Below are 21,078 nucleotides of genomic sequence, written 5' to 3'. Positions count from 1 at the left end.
ACCCAAGTCCCCCTCCTTTTCTCCTCTTGAACATGCCCAGAGATGAAGCACAGGGGGGCAATTTTTAAAATGTATATTATATTTTTTAAAGATGGGATGGGCATTTATTTATTTGTTCCTTGGTTATTTCAGAAAATATAAGCATGTACCAGTTGGCACTCCAGCGTGAGACTTGTACGGCTCCAGATCCAGGCTGGGTACCTAAAAGGAGAGGGTTTTGGAAAGCCAAAGCATCACCTTTTTTCCTGCTCCTTGGCTTCTCCTGCACCTGACAGGTGTGTCATTGCACACAAATACACACACACACAAATGGACTCACCCAGCACGGCATCGAAAAGTTTGCTGACTAGAAAGCAGAGAGGCAGCAGGCGTTTCATCATTGGTGTCTTGGCCCTGGGAAGAGAAACTCCATCTGGTTCCCAAAAAGCCAGCAGCCAGCTTTACGCATCGCTCGGAGCTCCAGGCAGGGCTTCCAAGGGCGAGGAGGAGGAAGGCGACAACATGGGCAGAGATGGGGCAAGGGCCAGGGAGGAGAGGAGGGAGAGAAAGCATGGGGGGTGCCCAGCAGCAGTGGGCATCCTTGGAGCCAGGAGGAAGGGAAGGAGGGAGAGAAGGAAAGGCAGGCTGTGGAGAGGGAAGGATGCCCAGGCAGGAAGAGATAAATCAAAGGAGAACTGCCCAGTGGATGCTGGAAGTGGTACCCAAAGGATGCTGAGACCAGTCCCCAAAGGATGCCGAGAGTAGTGCAGGAAGGATGCCGAGAGTGGTACCCAAAGGATGCTGAGACCAGTCTCCCAAGGATGCTGTGAGCGGTGCCCAAAGGATGCTGAGACCAAAAGATGCTGTGTGAGGTACCCAAAGGATGCTGAGACCGGTCCCCCAAAAGATGCTGCGAATGGTACCCAAAGGATGCTGTGAGTGGCACCTGAAGAATGCTGAGTCCAGTCTCCAAAAGATGCTGTGAGTGGTAATTGAAGTCCTAAAAAGGATGTTGAGACTGGTACCCAAAGGATGCTGAGACCAGTCCTCAAATGATACTGTTAGTGGTACCCAAAGGATGCAGAGACCAGTTCTGAAAGGAGGCTGAGAGTGACCCAAAGGATACAGAGACCAGTCCTCAAAGGATGCTGAGATCAGTCCCCGAAGGATGCTGTGAGTGGTCCAGACAGAAAGGATCTTGCAAAAGGATGCTCCGGGTAGCACTCCAAGGATGCCCTTGTCCTCCAGCCCTCGCCTCTCTCTTCCTTTGGACCAGCCAGGCGAACAGCTGGAGTTTGCAAGGCAGCCGTCAACTCATCCTCCTACCCTCTTCCTCCTTCTCCTCTTCCTCCTCTTGGCTTTGTTTCTTCCTCCTCTTCCTCTCTCTCTCCCCCCTTCTCCCGCCCCTTGTGCTGGTGTCTGTATTATACAGACTTCTCTTTAATCCACCCTCGGCTCCTCTGCTCTCCTCCTTTAAGCCGGATTTATTGCAGCAAGAGAGAGAGATAGAGAGAGGAGAGAGGCAAAACCAGTTCCTCTCCTCTCCTCTGCTCCAGCTCCCTTCCTCATGCAACACACACACACATACACACACACACACATACACACAGAGAGAGGCTTGCTTTTAGTGGCTTAACCCTTCATCGACCAAACTAGAGAGATGCTAGCATCTGAGACAGTGGAGACAGTGAACATGAGGAGGAGAAGGAGGAAACCAAGGAATCCTGGCTTCTCTTTCTCCTTCTTCCAGGGTCTCCATAAGTCAGAAAAAACTTGAAGGCACAACACAACCACAACAAAGTGACCCATGTCCTGGAAGCAATTCCAAATAGAGTGACAAAACATCAGAATGAGATAGGGTCATAATAGCACAGTTACAAAAAGGGACAGTGCCATTGTGAACAAGTCATATCACCATCTCATGTTACCTCACTGAGGTCTAGATCTTGGATGGAAGAGGAATCATGGATGGTCCAAAACCTGGTAGACTGAAATTAAGATGATGACAACAACAACAACAACGATGATGATGACAGCAACACAACAACAATGTATCACAATTGCAAAAATGGATACTGCTTGGAATGGACCACTTTGTCTGATGATACCTCATCAATTCCTACATACTTGGGAAGAATCCAGATCATTGATGGTCAAAATGTCCACTGATGGTCAAAACTGAAGCCTCTGCCAGCTGTGGGTGCCAGTCAGAGTTGGCACTACTGATGTACCACAAAGGGCCTGACAAGAAAAGAAATTCCACCTCTCCATTAGGAAGAGCTTTCTGGCAGTAAGGGATGTCCGACAGTAGAAGATGCTCCCTTAGAGAATGGTGGAGGCTCCTTCTTTGGAGGTCTTTAAACAGAGGCTGGATGGCCATCTGTCACAGGCAAGGCTTTGGTGGTGTCTTCTTGCATGGTAGAATGGGGTTGAACTGAACTATCTGATCTATCTATCCAACGATATGATTCTATGACACATAGAACCCAGCTATCCAGGTAGGGCTAGGAAGGAATACAGCCCGAAACCCCAGTTAGTTATTGCCGCCAGTCAGAGTTGGTCGTAGTGGACTGGTCGAACCAAGGGTCAGAGTCCATCTATGCCAGCTTTCTGTTTTGTTATCTCTGTGTCACCAATGCTGCTCCCCATATGAGGCACTTGGTCCCTGGTGCAGGAGTGGTTTGACTCCAGGATCTTCTCCGTTGATCCACCCTGATGGAACCTGATGGGTTCTTGAGTGATCTACAAGATGTTGTTGGCATTCTTTAGGAAGCTCTCATATCATTATGATGTGATGGGCAACAGTGGTCCTCTGGGTGCTATTGGACTGCATTTCCATTGGATCAGTCCTCATCAATGAAGGAGCAAAGCCGATAGACCTGCACTGAATCAGTGTTGATGGTGCACCATTGACCTGGTTGTGTTAGCCTGGGATATCAGTATGCCAAGGGATCTTCTAGCACCTTTAAGACTAACTGTGTGAAAGATGTTGGCAGCATAAGCTTTCATGGACTGAGTCTACTCCATCATTTTCTTAGGCAGACCAGCTGTAGTCCCTCTTCCTGCCACTATTTCAGAGCCGCTGTTGAGCAGAAAATCTCAGGTCAGTCTGCAAGCTGTGCCAGAAACAGACTCATGGAGTTGGAAGGATCCCCCGGAGGTCATCACATCCAACCCCTCACTCCATGCAATGATTCCCAAACTTTGATCCTCCAGATGTTTTGGACTTCAGCTCCCAGATTTCCTGACCATTGGCCAAGGTGGCTGGGGCTTCTGGGAGCTGAGGTTCAAAATACTTGGAGGGCCAAAGTTTGGGAACCCTTGAGCAGCAGGTACCTGTCCAACTTCTTTCAGAAGACATCAGAGAAAGATATCCCTTGGTCACTGGTAGCCGATATAGAATACTGGCCAATTTTTTGGGTGTAAAAGTCAACATTTGGAGGGTGGAAAGCAATGTATTTTGCACCAAAGACACTAACCCTAATTGTGCCATCATCTAACGATCTATCATCAATCGATCAATCGATCAGTCAATCGATCTATAGCCAGGGATAGCTGTGTTGGCCATATAGCAAAGTAGAATAACATCCAAAATCTACAGAACGGTGATACCTCTATTGGGCCAACCAAATGTATAAACACATGCTGTAAGAAGATGTAAGTTACAAACCAGCATTTTGTCAAGATGTAGCTGTCCTCAGTTCAGGTGATAGATTAGATAGATAGATAGATAGATAGATAGATAGATAGACCGAGAGAAGGCCAAGAAGTGGGGAATTTAGAGAAGGCCAAGAAGTGGGGAATTTTTGAAATGCAAAGCAACCATTTTGGCTGTAAACAAATCTTTCACTACTTAAAAAATGTCCCCAGATCTCAAAATCCATCCAAACCTGTGCAAAACCTCTTGTAACTCCATGGAGAAAATGTTTGAGATCTTTCTTTACGGCATGTGAGAATGAATGAATGGAAGATTGACCTCCGTGCCTTGAGCGCACCTTCCTTCCTTGTGGCCTTCGCTCCTTGAAACCAAAAGCCATTCTGGAGGAAGAAGAAGAAAGAGAAGAAGAAGAAGAAATACCTAAATGAGGTTCAAGATCAACTTCACTTGTGGTTGTGCATTATACGACCTTTTAAAAGCCTGCAAACACAACAACAAGGGAATGACCCACAAACCACCTCAGGGTTGGAAAGAGGAGAGGAGGGGGGAATCAATTAGTACTCAGACTTCTTCACACATGACATTATTTTCCCTCCTCCTTGGCCTTGTTTTGTTTATCCTCCAGTAAAAGCATCACCGCACACTCTGGAGGAAGGAGGCAAAGGCCATTGCAGTAATGAGACTCCCGTTTATGGGGCTGAAGATAGGAAAAGGCCCTGATGGGAGCCCTTCCATCAAGACAATGCTTTCCCCGCGGCTGGAGATGCAAGTTTTGGCATCAACGCTGCATTTGCGGAGCTGTGGGAATGGCAATGAGCATAATAATGCTCCTAATTAACTCAAGGTTCATTCTGTGGCGAGTTGGGTTTTGTTAGGAAAACAAGGAGAGCCTTCGGTTGCAAGATGGGAAGAAGCAGAGACTGGGACTTTGTGGGTTTGCTGCAGTCATTGTTGCGTGCCTTCAAGTCATGTCTGACTTAGAAAAGTACTGTGGTAGGGTTTTCCTTGTTGTTGTTGTGTGCCACCAGGTTATTTCCAACTTATGGTGACCCTATCATGGGGTTTCCTTGGCAAGGAGGGTTTGCCATGGCCATCCTATGAGGCTGAGAGGGTGCGACTTGCCCAAAGTCAACCCATGGGTTTCCGTGGCCAAGCGAGGAATCGAACCATGCTCTCCAGAGTCCAATGCTCAACCCACTAGGCCATGCTGGCTCTTTAGGTTTTTCCTAGCAAGGTTTATTCAGAGGGGGGTTACCATTGCGTTCCTCTAAGGTTCACCTGCTTCTTTTCATGGAAGCTTAGGGGAAGTTTTCACACGGAGGAATGTACTGCTGTCCCGAAAGAAGAAGAAAACGGGGGGCAATAAAAAAATGCAAGAAATTACATAGTAGTTTATCGCACGCACAGAGGAACACAGTGGCCATTCAAAAGGGAAAGCTGTGTGAATGCGAATGAACTCATTGCATGAGTACATCCCCATCGGCTTCTTTCGAATAAGTGTGTTTGCGCATGCGCAGGAAGGACAGGGTCCCATGGCCAACAGTAATCCCATGAAGATGCATTTCATGCTAACGCAAATGCAAACTGACTGCGAATTCACAGTGGGAAAGGATTTATAAATGTGATGTTTTTCCAAATTCAGCTATTCCTGGGATATCCCACGGTTGCGTTTGGACTGCCTTCCGTTTGCGTATGACGTCGTTTGGAAATCTATTGCGAAATTACGTGAAATACCTTGAATGACTGCTCAGATTAGCCTTTGGTTAACCATCCAGTTTTCCCCATGCGATAAAAGTCCATAGAGTTGGAAGAGACCCAAGGGCCAGCTAGTCCATCTTCTTGCCATGCAGGAATACACAAGCAAAGCATTCCTTGGAGAGGCACGTAAGAAATCTCTTCCTCCTCTCTCTTCTTCCTCCTCTCCTCCTCTTCCTTCTTCTCTTCCTCCATTTCCTCTTCTTCCCTCTTCTTCCTCTTCCTCCTCTTCTTCTTCTCTTCCTCCTCATCCTTCATTTCCTCTTCCAGTCTTTCATTTTTCCCTGCCTAGATATAGCACCTTGCATTCTTCCCTATTGAAATTCAGTCATTTTTTGGCCCAGCTCTCCAACCTGCCAAGGTCACTTTGAATTCCCATCTTGTCCTCTGGAGCATTAGTGACTCCCTCCCCGTTTGGTGTCATCTGCAAATGTGATAAGCAAGTAGTAGATAAATTAAACTTTCTCTCCCTCCCTCCTTCTCTCTCTTTTCTTTTCAGCCAGGGGATAAAGTAGAAAGAGGCAGCAAACCAGCCCAAACCCAACAAGACGGAACGGAAGCCAGCCTTCTCCTCCTCTCTCAACCTGGCACCAAAGACCGTCTCCTTCTGCGGCGCGAAATGGGATGCTCTCTTACACTGTTTTGTGTCTGCTGAGCTTTGGAAATGTTATTAACGGTGATAAAAAATTACCCAGCTCTGTCTAAGCATTGTCTCCGGTGTCCCGCGGCACTGGTTTTGCAAATTGGCAGGTATTTAAATTCCACCTACTCCATCTTTGCCAGTTCTGTTGCATGTGGGGCGGTTTTCTGAATTTGTTAGAGGTAACAGGAGAAGGAAGGGGAGGATTTTATTATTATTGTTATTATTATTTAAAAAACAAACAAACATATGTGTACCTTTGGATATAACTCAGGAAAGTTGCATGAGTTGCCCAAGAGCTGAACTCTAGTCGGAGTAAAAATAAAATCTACTTTTAGGAAAGCCAATGCTGCAGAGTGTTGAATTACAAACAATTCATCTACTAGCAAGTAGTTGCTGGTAGTTTAGGAGTGAGCTGCTGTTTAGAAGTGAGTAACTAAATTCCACAGTAACGTGACAAAGAAATGTGTAGTTACTGGGATCATGGGTCATCATCATCACCATCTTTCCTCCATTGCTTGCAAGGAGGATGCCTGGAGGATCTCTCCTCTATCGCTTGCAAGGAGGATGCATAGAGGATCTTTCCTCCAATTGCTTGCAAGGAGGTTGCCTGGAGGATCTCTCCTCTATCGCTTGCAAGAAGGATGCATGTAGGATCTTTCCTCCAATTGCTTCCAAGGTAGAATACATGGAGGATCTTTCCTCCAATTGCTTACAAGGAGGTTGCCTGGAGGATCTCTCCTCTATCGCTTGCAAGGAAGATGCATGGAGGATCTTTCCTCCATCGCTTGCAAGTTCATTTGGCAAAGAAGGCCTCAGCAGCAGACGATGAAGAAGGAGACTCTCCTGTGAGCCTGAAAAGGGGGGAGTTGAAGAACCCCCAACCCGCCATGGCCCCCCTCCACTTGGCTTTGGCACTGACTCAGCCTCCAAGACGTTAAAAGCAGTGAAGGAAGGCTCCTCGCCCTCCGAAAGTCATGCTGTCCTTTAAAAGGATGCTAATGCGCCAGCTTGCTTGGGAATGTGCGGCGTTATTAATGCTTTTATGATTTCAGAGGGGGGAAATCTGGCTGATAAACAAGTCTTTTTTAGATCATTATTTAAGCTCTGATGACACACATTATAAACAGAGAGAGCGAGACGGAGGGAGTGAAGAAGGGATGAAAAAACCATCTCTCTCACACACAAATACAGGGAAGGAAACCACTAAAATGGCTCTCCTGGAGAGATCAGTGGAAGAGTTCAAGGCTTGGCTACAAAACAGGCCCACTTTGGTTCGGTTAGAAGTCGGAGCGTAAGAGAAGACCATATTAAAGGTCGCTTTCCTCCAAGGGTCAACCACTTTGCAAATGGTTCGATTCAGCTGAAGAAGCCAAGACAGCCCTGAGTTTGCAAGGCCTAGGGAGGGATTTTCGGCAATGTTCAAGAGATGGTTGGAAAACAGGTCTCTCAGAGTCAAGAAACCCTATTGAGGAAAATCAACACATGGCTAAGAAGAGGAATAGCCTCTACCTGCATTGAGATCCCTCCAAACCAAGAAGGTCAAAGGCTTGGAAACTAGGCCCTATGGGGACCAACGTTGAAGATATGGAGCTTGGAGGAGATAAGATGGAGATGCAACCACAAGCTAAATGTAAGTCAGTGGTCAACAACAACAAGAGTACGGTGTCCATATCAACAGATGTAGTAGCACCATTTTATTCTGCTTTGACTCGTCCTTTGGTCACTTCTGGGCACCACTGTTCAAGAAGGAGATAGACAAGCTGGAACATGTCCAAAGAAGGGTGACCAAGATGGTTGAAGCTTTGTGAGGAACATCTGAGGGAGCTGGGGATGTTTCACTTGGAGAAGATAAGACCAAGAAGTTGTATGATGCCCCATCTTTAAATCTGGAGGGATGCCATACAGAAGGCGGAGTGAGCTTGTTTCTTCTCCTTCTGAAACTAGGACATGAACCAATGGATTCAAATACCCAAAAAATGAGATTCCACTTAGGAAGAACTTTGTGGCTGTAAGAGTTGTTTGATGGTGGAAAAGATTGTCTCGTGGGATGATGGACTCTCCTTTTTTGGAGACCTTTCAACAGGTTGGATATCCATCTTTCAGGAGTCATGTCTTTCTTAATGGTGGGGGGTTGGATTAGATAGCCCTATCAATACTATGGTTTAATGATTCTAAGATCCTAATTACATTAACAAACAATTAATATTCTGCATTTTTTCTCTTTTTCACACGGAGGAAGGTACAGTATCACCGTCCCGAAAGAAGAAGAAATCCAGGGGGGCAATCCAAAAATGCAAGAAATTACATGCACAAATGAACGCAGCATCCATCCGAAAGAGAAAGCAGCGTGAATGCGAATGAACTCATCGCATGAGTATGTACCCGTAGGCTTCTTGTTTCGAATTAGCGTCTTTGCGCATGCGCAGGGAGGACAGGATCCCATGGTTGACAGTAATCCCACAGCCGAAATGGAGATGCATTTCATACTAACGCAAATGTGAATTGACTGTGAATTTGCAGTGGAAAAGGGTTTATACAGTGGAGCCTTGTTATATGCTGGGGTTTGGTTCCCAGCTCACCTGTGGATAACAAAATCCATGGATGCTCAAGTCCCATTGATATAATGACATAGCAAAATGGCGTCCCTTATAAAAATGGAAAATCAAGGTTTGATATTTGAAATTTATACCTTTTTTGGACATTTTCAAATCGTGGATGCTTGAATCCAGGTATAAAAAATCAGTGTATAGTAAGGGCCGACCTTCCAATTGATAAAGTCCTGAACGTATGACGTTTTTCCACTGGAGAATACAATCTCTCCATTGTTTCCAAACCGAGACAATAAAAACCTTCCGTCTGTTTACTACTCTTTTGACGGCTTCTGTTTTTCACTTTGCCTTTTTTTAAAACAAAAAAATCTGATTCCTATTTTCCCAGCTGACAAAAACCTAAAAATGGAGACGCGCTTTAAGTACCTTCAGGTGCAGCCGCTTGCCGTTCTGTCTCTCTCGCTCCAACGCTGGATGTATATGTAATTATTGTTACGCCAAAACTTAGGTATTTATACTTTTAAATTTTTATAAATATACCAAACGGCGCCGTCACATTCGGCGCTAAAAAGTTATGCATAATACATCCGGCGTTCCTAAAGTAATTTTTGGTTTTAATAAGAAAGTAAGCCTTGCATATATTTCCCTTCTTTTATTCCCCTCCTGCAAATTACTTTTCTTCTTTCTCGGTCTGGACGGGAGAGAGAGAAATCCGGTCCCTGACCACCATTGTTCAATTTCTATTCAAAGCATGTGTTGCGCCATTAAACTCTGGCTCTCGCTAACAGAGGGTAGCCCTTGCCTTATTTTCCTAAGCAAGGGCTTGAACCCAAGACCTTTGGGTTAATAGTTGGATGCTCTCATGATTGAGCTCCCAGGCAGGCTTTTCGCCACATGGAGCGATATCTCTTAGCAACCAGGATGGAAAAAACAGGATTAGCAAATCCGAGAGAAGAGATTCCTTTTATAGAATCATAGAATCAAAGAATTGGAAGGGTCTCAAGGGTCATCCAGTCTGGCCCCATTCTGCCATGCAGGAAGTCCCAACCAAAGCACTCCTCTGTAGCAGATGACCATCCATCTTCTGTTGCAAAAACCTCCAAAGAAGGAGGCGCCAACATCCACCAATGGAGTGTGCTCCACTGCCAAACAGCTCTTACTCTCAAGATGTTCTTCCTAATGTTGAGGTGGAATCTCTTCCCCTGTCATTTGCATCCATTGCTCCATTGTGTCCTCTTCTCTGGAGCAGCAGAAAACAAGCTTGCTCCATCCTCAACATGACATCCCTTCAAACATTTAAACAGGGCTATCATATATAATCTCTTAACCATCTCTTAGGACGTTCTTCCTAATGTTTTGGTGGAACCTCTTTTCCTGGAGCTTCCATCCATTGCTCCATTGTGTAAGGTTGTCCTCTAGAAGGTCTTCCAACAGACTGTCCTTCTAAAAGAGGACACTTGACCATTGTAAAACCTTTCTTGGGAACGGTCCCTTGTTTGGACCGCAAGTACTTGGCTGGGTTCTGGGAATTGTAGTCCCAAAGTAACTTCCCCAAGATGTACGAGACGTCAAAGGCATGGTGGGTTGCTACCAGCCTTTGCCCCATGATGAAGATTAAGGCGAGGAAGGGCGAAGTGGCCTCCAGACCTTCCAGACATACCCTCCCTCCCTCCTTCCTTCCCTCCCCCTCCCAGAATCCCCCGCACTAATTAGAGGCATAATAAAGTAGCAAGGAATACAATTTCCTCATTAGCCAGAGAGAGATTCCCAGCTAACATGACTGATAGACATCTACAAGAAAATTAACTTCAGCACCAGGGCTCTGTAATCAAGATTAATGAGGAAAACGGAGAGAGAGAGGGAACCGTCTGCCGTTCTCCTTTGCTCCTTTCCGTCTCCTTCCTTCCTGAGTATCCTTCACGGGTAATTGCGCAGCGCTCCAAAAGAAGCTAAGTTCACAGAAACAATAGTCATGAGGGATCCCAAGGGCCATAGAGTCTGACCCTCTTCCATGTTGGGATCCACAACTCAAGCACTCTTGAGAGAAGGCTACCCAACCTCTCTTTGGAGACTTCCAAAGATGAAGAGCCCACTTCCCTCTCTGCTGGGAATCCCCCCGAAAACCTGGGTGGTTTCCATTTGCATTTGCTGAGTCTTGATTTTGCTGTCTTTCAGGACTGGTAGCCAAACCTTGTTCACTTTCATGGCTTCTTCTTTCCTGTTGTTTGTGGATTTCAATGGCTTCCCTGTGCATCCCGATCTGATAATGGTTGGCATGGTCCAGAATTTCAGGGGCTTCAAATAGCATTTTATGCCCAGGATGGTGTTCCGGCCAGTAAGGTATCCCTGGTTTTTGTTTTGTTTTGTGGATTTGGGATGTTCTTGGACTTGCTTAAGGATGTCTGCTCCTTGGCTTCCAGACGTTTTGATCCTCCGGTTCTCCCTTCTGTAATTCCAATCCGCAAAAGTTAGGAGAAAAGAGATTCCGCAGAAATATTTAGAAGGACTTCCTGATGGCAAAAGTAGTTAGACAGACTCAAAAAGGTGGTGGACTTACCATCTTTGGAGGCCTAGAAACAAACATTGGGAGGGGCTTTTTCCAAGTGTGTTTTAGCTGTGCCTTCCTACATAGCAGAGGGCTGGACAACATAGTTTTTGGGGGGACCTTCTCGTTCTACGCTTCTATGATTCCTCCCCTCTTTGCCCACTTTCTGAGTCTTCCTCCCTTGGGATTTGTTTCAGGCCGTATCACATTCTCTATCTCCATATATATATATATATATATATATATATATATATGTATTTGGGGGGAGAAATCAAAATAAGGGCCCGGAGCAGGTAGCAATCTTCAAAACACAGAATGTTATTGCAACATAAAACGCACATTTATAGCGCCGCCGTAAAAAAATAAAATAATGCTTATAAAAGGGATTTGAAAGATATATTTTATCGGTGGCAGCGCATCTTTAAAATATAAGGCTAAAAAAGAAAGCTTTGCTTATGTCTGGATGCTTAAAGGGAGGTTGGCTGGGAGGAGAGGGTAGATCCTCCTCGGAGGGCTACCTGTCGAGCGCATAAGTCTGGAACCAGGTAGATGCCAAAGCCACAGATGCGGGCGAAATGTCAGGAATAAAGTCTTCCAGAACATGGCCGCATCGCCCGAAAAGCCCACAAAAAGCTATGGATGCCGGCCGTGAAAGCCTTCGACTTCACATCACGCAAGCTTTTGAAGCTCCATGCCTTTTGTGCATTTCGGTTGGCCAATTAAAGGCATTTGTTGTTTTGTGGATTTTGGGTGTCACTGGACTTTGCTCCAGGGACAATGCGGCTAAATATGGATATGGTTCCTTAGCAAGTGTTATCGAAGAATAATCTCATTTGCTTTCTTACTGTTTCCGGAGGAGACGGAAGGACACTGAGTCAGCTTGGGCGGCAGGGTTGCTAAGGATGGAGATTTGGGATAATGAGCCAAAGAAAAACCCAAATTTAATGCTAATGGAGAGTTGTCTGTGGTTAATTACCCCCTGAGAGCTCCCTCTTCAATCACGGAAAGTGACTTTGTCAAGACCAGGGTTGGCAATGGAGGAAGGATGAAGGACTACTTACACTCAGATGTCTTCACTTCCACAGAGTTCATTTGCTCAGTAGTAAAGTTTGATTCCCCAGCTGCAGTCCCTGTTCCTATCAATGTTTAGGTATGAGAACTCCGTCACTATATCTATTTCCTCATTGTCCAGGTTGAATTAAAAAAGAACTAGAAAAGATCCTAAAATGCAAAGGTATACAATTGCGCAGAAGCATACAAGCCATCGTGTTCGCCATCGCCATGTACAGATGTGAGAGCTGGATAGTTAAGGAAGAAGACAGGAAGAAAGTCAATTCATTCAAGATGCAGCGCTGGAGGAGAGTGCTAAGGATGCTATGGATGGCCAAAAGGACAAAGAAATGGGTCCTAGAGAAGATCAACCCTGAAATCTCCCTGGAAGCCAAGATGATAAAGTTGAGGTTGTCATACTTTGGCCACATCATGAGAAGACATGACTTATTGGGAAGAAGCAATAATGCCATCTCCATGCCCACATTTCCATGGGTCTTTTCAACCCCTGTGGAAAGAGGAGAAGGTTTCGTGTTGGACTTTCTGCTCACTTTTGCAAAAGGGGAAGCTGTTCGACAATAGGGAAGCTCCTTCTCCATTCCTGTTTCCCTGTTGCAATCTGGGGCTATCTAATCGTTCGCTCTCGCCGAATTATCCCTCATTGGTGACAGTGTGAAATATGACTTTTCCTCGCAGTTGCTGGCACGGCGGATACGTTCGCCAGGCTGCGTTATGCATTGATTATATTATATGCAAAAGGGGGACATTAGCAAAGCGTCCAGGCAGAGATTTCCATCTCGCGAGTGTCAGCATATTTTAAAAACTAGTTGAAGGAGAAGGATCAGAGTTGGAGTCTTCCAGGTTCAGTCTCTCTTCCGTTTGGCTTCCAGTAAGACTTTGTATTTATGGCTGCAAAGAAATAAACAGCACATCGAAAATCCCGCAATAGCAGTTTCTCTGAGATATGTGGCATGCATATATCTCACCAAACTACACATCCCAGGATTCTGTGGGATGGAGCCATGGCCATTAAAGTGGTGTAAACTGCATTACTTCTACAGTGTAGATGCACCTTGAATGAAGATAAACTGCAGAATCAAGACTCCATCCTTATAGTTAAACAGCAACCTTATACAGTACTTACTGGGTGCTGCTACACAATGCACAACGCATGATGTACAACTGCAATGCACAATCCCCACAGGACAACGGCAATGCAAAGCATAGGATGCACAACTATAATGTGCAAGATACCCCAGATCTACAACTATACAATAAATAATAATCTCCAGTGTTGCAACCCAATCTGGTCATTTGCTTTTATGGAAACTACTTGTATGTTTTACGCAACCTTTCTATTTTATATGGTTTTAACTTGTATGCAACCTTCCTGTTTTATATGGTTTTAAGTCATAGCATGTCTATTGACCATAAATAATGATTGAATTGAGCGGGGGAGGAATGTGCAATTTCCAAATGCAAGACATGGAGGAACACTGTCTGGTGCAATTCTGCTTCAGCTATCATCAGCCAAATGTTTCCATTGCACAAGGGCACCTTTTTGGCCCTGCATGCATAGTGCGACGTATGCATTTGCACATCCCCAGATATAAGATTGTGAGTCGATTGTGAGTCAAATGTGAGTTGATTCCTGCCTTATCCCAGGACAACCATTGCCAAAAAAAGACCCCCATGTTTCTTCTGCAACATTGGACCCTAGTGGGTTAAACCTTTCCATCCGTCTTCTCCCCAGACTTCCCTTCCCCTGAGGATGGCTCCAATTTGGAAGTATTTAGGATCCTCCAAAATATGTAAATCCTTCAAAGGCGGAGTGGTATTTACAGGCCTTTTTTAAAAAAGGAGCTGGTGGAAACTGGGCCAGAGAGAGAGAAAGAGAGAGAAAGAGACCCCTCCTTTGCTCCCTTCCCTGCTGTTTCCAGACTTCATCTTCTTCTACCTCCTTTTGTCCTCCGGTGTTCTCCTCTCCTCTTACCTAGCTGGAAACAAGCGCTGCGTATTAGCGATAAGGAATGGAGCTGATTCTTTCTTTTTTTCCTGGGAAAGAAAAAAGAGGGATAGAGACTCCATTGACAGACGCAGGTGATTCGGGGGAGCTGCTGCATTTCTATTCACTCCCTTCTCTCTGATCTCCTCTTTCATCGCCTCCTGCGTAATAGTTTTTTCTCTCCATGCATCTAATGGATCCTACACATATCTCCCTTCCTTTTTCAGCCCCAGCGGAGCCAAAAACGGGAACCTCGGCGGCGGGAGTTAGCAAACCGCCCACTTGCAAGCAAAAATTGGGAAAAGATAATTAAACGCAAGGGGTTGTTGGAAGACGGAGAAATGGCGAGTTTTGCCCTGCCACGATTGCCATCCTTTCCTTTACATTGAGAAACTTTGGCCCACCCCATGATTTGGACTATACTTCCCACAATCTCATGCTGATGGGAGCTGTAGGCCAAAAGCACCTGAGGCTGCATGAATCATAGAAGCCAAGAGTTGGAAGGATCATCCAACCTCCCATCATACAGGAATCCACAACTCAAGCCCACCTGAAAGATGCTCATCCAACCTTTATCTAAGGATCTCCTAAGAAGGAGAGTCCACCATCTTCCAAGGCGGTCTGTATTCCATGTCAAACAGCTCAAGACGTTCTTCCCAATGTTTAAGTGGAATCTCATTTCACGTAACACCGACCCATGAGTTTGTGTCCCAGTCTCCAAAGCAGCAGCAAACAAGATGGTTCCATCTTCTACATGACAGCCATTCAAATACACTTGTCCCTCCATATCCGCTAGGGTTAGGGACACAAGACCCCTATGAATATGGGAAAACTGCAAATAACAAAAGCACCATGTTGTTACTGGAGAGGAAACCTCTCTAGGAATCTCTAGGTCCTCCAGGGCAACTCTTTGGTCAACGTCCGACAGACACTGACCATAGAACTGCCCTGGAGGAGATACAAAGGCCTAGTAGAGTATTCTCTCTAGAAATCTCTAGGTCTTTTAATGCAACTTTTAGTTAAAGTTGACCATAGAGTTGTACTGGAGCTACAAATGCCTAGTAGAGTATTCTCTCTAGGAATCTCTAGATCCTCCAGTGCAACTCTGTAGTCAACTCTACTAGGCCTTTGTAGCTCCTCCAGCACAGTTCTATGGCCAGTGCCTGTCGGATGTTGACCATAGAGTTCACCTGGAGGACCTAGAGATTCCTAGAAAGGTGTCCTCTCTGGTAAAAACAGTGTTTTTGTTATTTGCGGTTTTTCCATATTCACATTTTTTCCATAACCCTAGCCAATATGGAGGGACAAGTGTATACAGAAGATACGTAAGAAAGCAAATAAATAAACCTTTGGCCGAGGAAGGAAAGGAATAAGCCCTGGTTGATAAAAGCAAAACCTTTGAGCAAGGTGAAACAGCTCTCTTGCAAATAATTTTGGGTTTTTTAACTCCCAAACCAAGAGGGGAGGATTTGCAATGATTTGCAAACCGCCGGAAGAGAGTATTGTTTTTCCTCCTTTAACTCGGCATTGCATTACATCTGCATCACGTTTCGCCTCTTTCAAAAAAGACTGTTCCCACCGGTTGAAACGTCATCCGTCGAAATACCACCATCCACTTCGCTCAAAAACGCATCTCCTTGGGGATTTGGATGCATAAAGTGGGAGGTGCGGGTCGTGGGAGGAAGATGGAGATATGTATTTTTAACAAGTAGCGAGAAAGGGAGGGGAAAGAAATAATAATAATAATACAAGAGGAGAAGAGGAGTATCGGTATAAATAGACCAGTGACATCCAGGGGGGAGCTATAAATAAACAGGGGAAGAGAATGAGATTGCAAGAGATAGAAAGAGAGGGATAGAAGTTAAGATGTTTTCTATGGCTTTGGGGCTGGATTGCAGAGGTGCAGCATTTTGCATCGCAACCCATTTTACGTCCTTTACTTGGACTCCACCACGGAAATGAAGAGCGATAGAAGAACTACTGGAAGAGGAAGGAGTTGCCTTGCCAGATTGGAGGATCTGCTAAAAATAAGTCACTGTGTGCATCCTCTGGGCCAAGCGTCATCGAGGATTGTGTGCGTGATGGGTGTGTGCGGAGAGGAAAACGTGCGCCACAACTTACCCATGCCGTTCCTTATAAAATGAGCAATGCATGCACCACATGCGCATGCACAGGGTAAGAAATGTTGCTGCAAAGTTCTGCAAAGAGTGGAAATGGACCACCCAACTGCTGGAATCACACAAAGACACACGCACGCAACAAACAGGGCTTCCCATGGATTTCTCCCATCCCTTGAATTGGTTTCAAAGTGGTTTCGAGGCAATTGCGGACAGCAGGCCAATAGACCCTCTGCTCTCCTCCATGGTCTGCTCTATGCTTCCCCTAAGAGCTGTTGATCCATAGGATGGACTGCCTTGAAGGATAGTGGACACACCATCTTTGGAGGTCTTCAAACAGAGGTCAGATGGACATTTTTCAGGAGTGCTTTAGTTGAGTATTCCTGCATGGCTTAAGAGGGTTGAACTAGATGGTCCTTGAGGTCCCTTCCAACATTTAAACTTCCAGCAATATGATCCTCTGGTTCTACATTTCGGACTTCTTGAGAGCACCAAGTTAGAAGAAGGCAAAGTAATTAGTACTAAGCCTGAAGATCTGGTCCAGCTCAAAGCAGCTTCCCGCCTTCCTCCCCATTTTAAACTTCGGCACAATATACCCAGGACAATTTATTTGCACTTATTGGTATTGAACTTTATTTTATCCACTCACAATAAAAGGACGGAATACATTAGCGGTATCAATGGATCATATTCTAAAGTGTTAAGAGATTAAAAATAGTAGGGATGGAGGATTGGGGGGTGGGAGGCAGATAGGACGGAATATTTATTTTCATTGCAAATTGGAATGAATCATCTCTCGAAAGCAAGCGCCGGGAGAGAAGATAGATCTTCCAGTAACAGAATCACAAACAAAATAATCAATAATGCCTATATCTTTGGGATGGTAGGAGCCGCTGTTTCAGATAGGAGCTGGAACATAAAAAAAGGCTGTGTAGAAGGGAGTGCATACACAGCTTGCATCATCATCATCAACATCATCTTAGGGTTTGAGCAAAAATTTCTATCGATGCATCCAGACCAATGACCCTACATTAAGCATCCAAACCAGTTGTAACAGGTTCATTTACAAGACAGGATCAAAATGGTGGTCCTCCATATCTGAGAATGCTTCTGGGTTTTCCTATCTTCTCCAATGCTCATTTTGTTGCAAAAGATGGAGCTCCCAGCTTAGGGTTTGAGCAAGGCTTTCTATCTATGCTTCCAGATCCATGTTCATACGAACATTTCGAAGCACCTGAACCAAGGTGAATCAAGGCCAGAGACAGTCTGGGGATTCTGTTGGTCTACCGGCCACCTCGTGCACTAACAGACTCCCTGGCCGAGCTGACACAGCTGGTCTCGGAGCTGGTGTTGGAGTCCCCTAGGCTTCTTGTCCTGGGGGACCTCAACATCCCTTTCGAGGCCAGTGATATTCCAACAGGTGCGGCTCGGGAGTTCATGACTACCATGGCAGCCATGGGCCTGTCTCAATTAGTCTCAGGGCCAACTCATTGTGTTGGTAATACTCTTGATGTGATCTTCAGTACGGACATGGAGGCTCCGTGGGTAGAGATTTCTAATGTCTCTCCTTTGTCATGGACGGATCACTTCCTGATTGAGGCTAGAATCAAGGCTCCTACCATTAACCCTCCCGGGGGTGGCGGACCTATTAGGATGGTCCACCCTCGAAGGCTGATGGAACCCATAAGGTTCCAAGAAGCCCTAGAGGGGTATACGACTGGCTCTGACGGCGATTCTGTTGATGCCCTAACCGACATCTGGGATACTAATCTCTCTAGGGCTATACACAGCATCGCTCCCAAGCGTCCTTTCCGGCCTGCTTCCAATAAACAACCCTGGTATACGGAAGATCTCAGGGCAAGGAAGCGGGTCGTGAAACGACTAGAGCACAAATGGCGTAGACATCAGCGCTTGTCTGACAGGACACTCCTTCACTCTCATTTAAGAGCTTATGGAGTGGCAATACGTGCAGCAAAGAACTCCTTCTATGCTGCACATATTGCATCCGCAGAGTCGCGTCCGGCAGAGCTGTTCAGGGTTGTGAGGGAGCTAACTTGGCTCCCTCCCACCCTGAGCCCTATCTTGGAGCCATCTAAAGCCTGCTGCGACGATTTTAACAACTTCTTTGCGGATAAAATCTCTCGGGTAAGGGCTGATCTCGACGCCAGTATTTGTGCAGATCCTGCAGGAGAGGTGTCCGAAGCGTCCGTGGCCCCTGTTATACTGGATCACTTTGAGTTTGTTAGTACCGATGAAGTGGACAAGATCCTCCGAAGTGTTAGGAGGACGACTTGCTCTCTTGATCCCTGTCCCTCGTGGTTGGCAGCTCAGGGGGGAGATGTGGTGCGACTAATGTTGCATCACATAATCAATACATCTCTAAGTGAGGGTCAGTTTCCATCTAAATTAAAATTAGCAGTGGTTAAACCCCTGCTAAAGAAGCCCTCCTTAGACCCCCTGCTTCATAATAATTATAGACCCATCTCGCTGCTACCTTTCTTAGGGAAGGTGATCGAGAGAGCAGTCGCCTTCCAGCTTCAGTCGATCTTGGATGACACCGATTTTCTGGACCCATTTCAAACTGGCTTCCGGGCGGGCTATGGAGTTGAGACCGCCATGGTCGCCTTAGTTGATGATCTCCGTCTGGGCATGGACAGGGGGAGCGTGTCCCTGTTAGTGCTCTTGGACATCTCAGCGGCCTTCGATACCATCGACCATGGTATCCTTCTGGGACGCCTGAGGGAGTTGGGAATTGGGGGCACTGCTTTGCAGTGGTTCCGTTCCTACCTCTCGGGCAGATCCCAAATGGTGGAGCTGGGGGACTGTCGCTCCGACAGGAGGGCCCTGACATCTGGTGTCCCTCAGGGAGCGATTTTGTCCCCTATGCTATTCAACATTTACATGAAGCCGCTGGGAGAGATCATCCGGAGACATGGGGCACGGTGTTATCAGTACGCTGATGACACCCAGATAATTTTCTCTATGTCTCCGACTGATGCAGTAACTAAGGATGGCATCTCTCCTCTAGATGCCTGCTTGGCGTCGGTAATGGGCTGGATGAGGGAAAACAAACTCAGTGTGAATCCAGGGAAAACGGAAGTACTGGTGATAGGTTCCCCGGTTTCTGGTGGTGAGATCCGTCACCCGGCCCTGAACGGGGTCACGCTCCCCCCGAAGGACTCGGTGTGCAGCTTGGGAGTACTCCTTGATTCGTCGCTCCAGCTGACTTCTCAGGTGGATGCGAGGGTCAGGAGTGCCTGTTATCAGCTTCGGCTGATACGCCAGCTGCGTCCCTACCTGGATCGAAAGGACCTAGAATCTGTTGTACATGCTTTGGTAACCTCTCGATTGGATTTCTGCAACGTGCTCTACATGGGGCAACCCTTGTACCAAACTCGGAAGCTGCAATTGGTGCAGAACATGGCAGCTAGATTGGTCGCTGGTAGCTCCAGGTCGGACCATATAGCACCTATTCTAAAAGACCTTCACTGGCTGCCTATTCGCTTCCGAGCTCAATACAAGGTGTTGGTTTTGACCTATAAAGCCCTAAATGGCTTGGGCCCAGGGTACTTGGAGGACCGCCTCTCCCCATATAATCCACCCCGCACACTCAGAACATCCGGGACTAAATTGTTGGAGGTCCCTAGGTCTAACCTTACCCGGACCTCACAGAGGGCCTTTACTACTGCTGCCCCTTTACTTTGGAATAAGCTCCCTACAGAGCTTCGCTCCGCCACCTCATTAGCTGTTTTTAAAAAACAGCTGAAAACATATCTATTCCGGCTGGCCTTCCCACCTTAATTTGTTTGTCTATTCTTCCTGCCCCCTTTTTTCCCTTCTGACCCTGGACCGATGGAACTTTTTTGCATTTTTCTTCTGCCCCTGATATATGTATTTTTTATTTTACTGTTTCCTGTTCCTGTTTTTTGTTTTTTTGTAGTAATGGTTTTATTGTATACTGAATTTTTAATCCTGTATTGTAATGTTTTTATAAATTTTGTAAGCCGCCCTGATCATTTCTATGGAAGGGCAGGGTATAAATAAAATTTATTATTTATTATTTATTAACTGCAACAGGTTCATTTCCGATCCTGTGTATAATTACAGCGCTTTAGAAATAAAGTTTAATAATAATAATAATAATAATAATAATAATCCAAAGTCAAAGTGGTGGTCCTCAATTTTGGAAACCCCAAATCCTTTGCATCCCCATTAGATACAAGTGTTATCATGTTCCTGATGGAAGGCTCACAACATTGAGGGGTGACATGTCCCTCATCCCTCTTTCTTCTAATGCAGATACTTTTGGTGGCATCTCCATCACTCCATTACTTTGGCAACTTCTACCAAGAGGGCCTGAGTTGGGAAAGTGGGACAATCCATATTTTGGTTGATCTCGAGGTGTTTTGACAGATCGAGAAATGCAGAGAGGAGGCGGCTGTAGCCGCGTTCTCATTCTTTCTATCTTCTTTCCCTTTCTTGTTCTGTATCCCTCCGTATTTATGACTTGTCTGGCTGTACATTGTGTTCGGTGTTTCCTTCTGATGTTTTACCAGTTGTTTTAATTTTCGCCGAGCCCTTTTGAAATATGCATGGGGAAAACGGCACAGAAATGTCTCCTTTGCATCCATACCTGAATTAGAAAAAACATGATATGAATAACTTCCAACTCCAGGACTTTATCTTTTGGAGAGACGCATTCTTCTGAAGAACACGGTTTCTCAATGGCTTCCGCAGGTGGTCCTGTCCTATTTAAAGCAAGGAAATGCCTGGCAAG

General features: G+C 45.8%; 1 protein-coding gene across 2 annotated transcripts in view; it reads right to left on the bottom strand.

Annotated features, from left to right (window-relative positions):
- Nucleotides 1-21,078, bottom strand: part of LOC149307608 (immunoglobulin superfamily member 21-like) — a 149,037-nt gene that overhangs the window by 123,387 nt on the left and 4,572 nt on the right. The window contains exon 1 of one of the 2 annotated variants that reach the window (XM_089536896.1): nucleotides 320-1,533. The exons of the other annotated variant lie outside the window; for it this stretch is intronic. Within the exon in view, the coding sequence (XP_089393022.1) occupies nucleotides 320-380 (61 nt within the window). The 5' untranslated portion in view covers nucleotides 381-1,533. Of the gene's footprint in view, nucleotides 1-319; nucleotides 1,534-21,078 lie in introns of those variants that run through there. 2 annotated transcript variants of the gene reach the window in all.

This window comes from Sceloporus occidentalis, unplaced genomic scaffold (assembly GCF_023333645.1).
Source record: "Sceloporus occidentalis isolate IW3139 unplaced genomic scaffold, rSceOcc1.0.p SCAF_8, whole genome shotgun sequence".
Taxonomy (NCBI): Eukaryota; Metazoa; Chordata; class Lepidosauria; order Squamata; family Phrynosomatidae; genus Sceloporus; species Sceloporus occidentalis.
The sequence above is the reverse complement of the archived record's forward strand: the minus strand, read 5'-3'. Positions and strand labels throughout refer to the sequence as shown.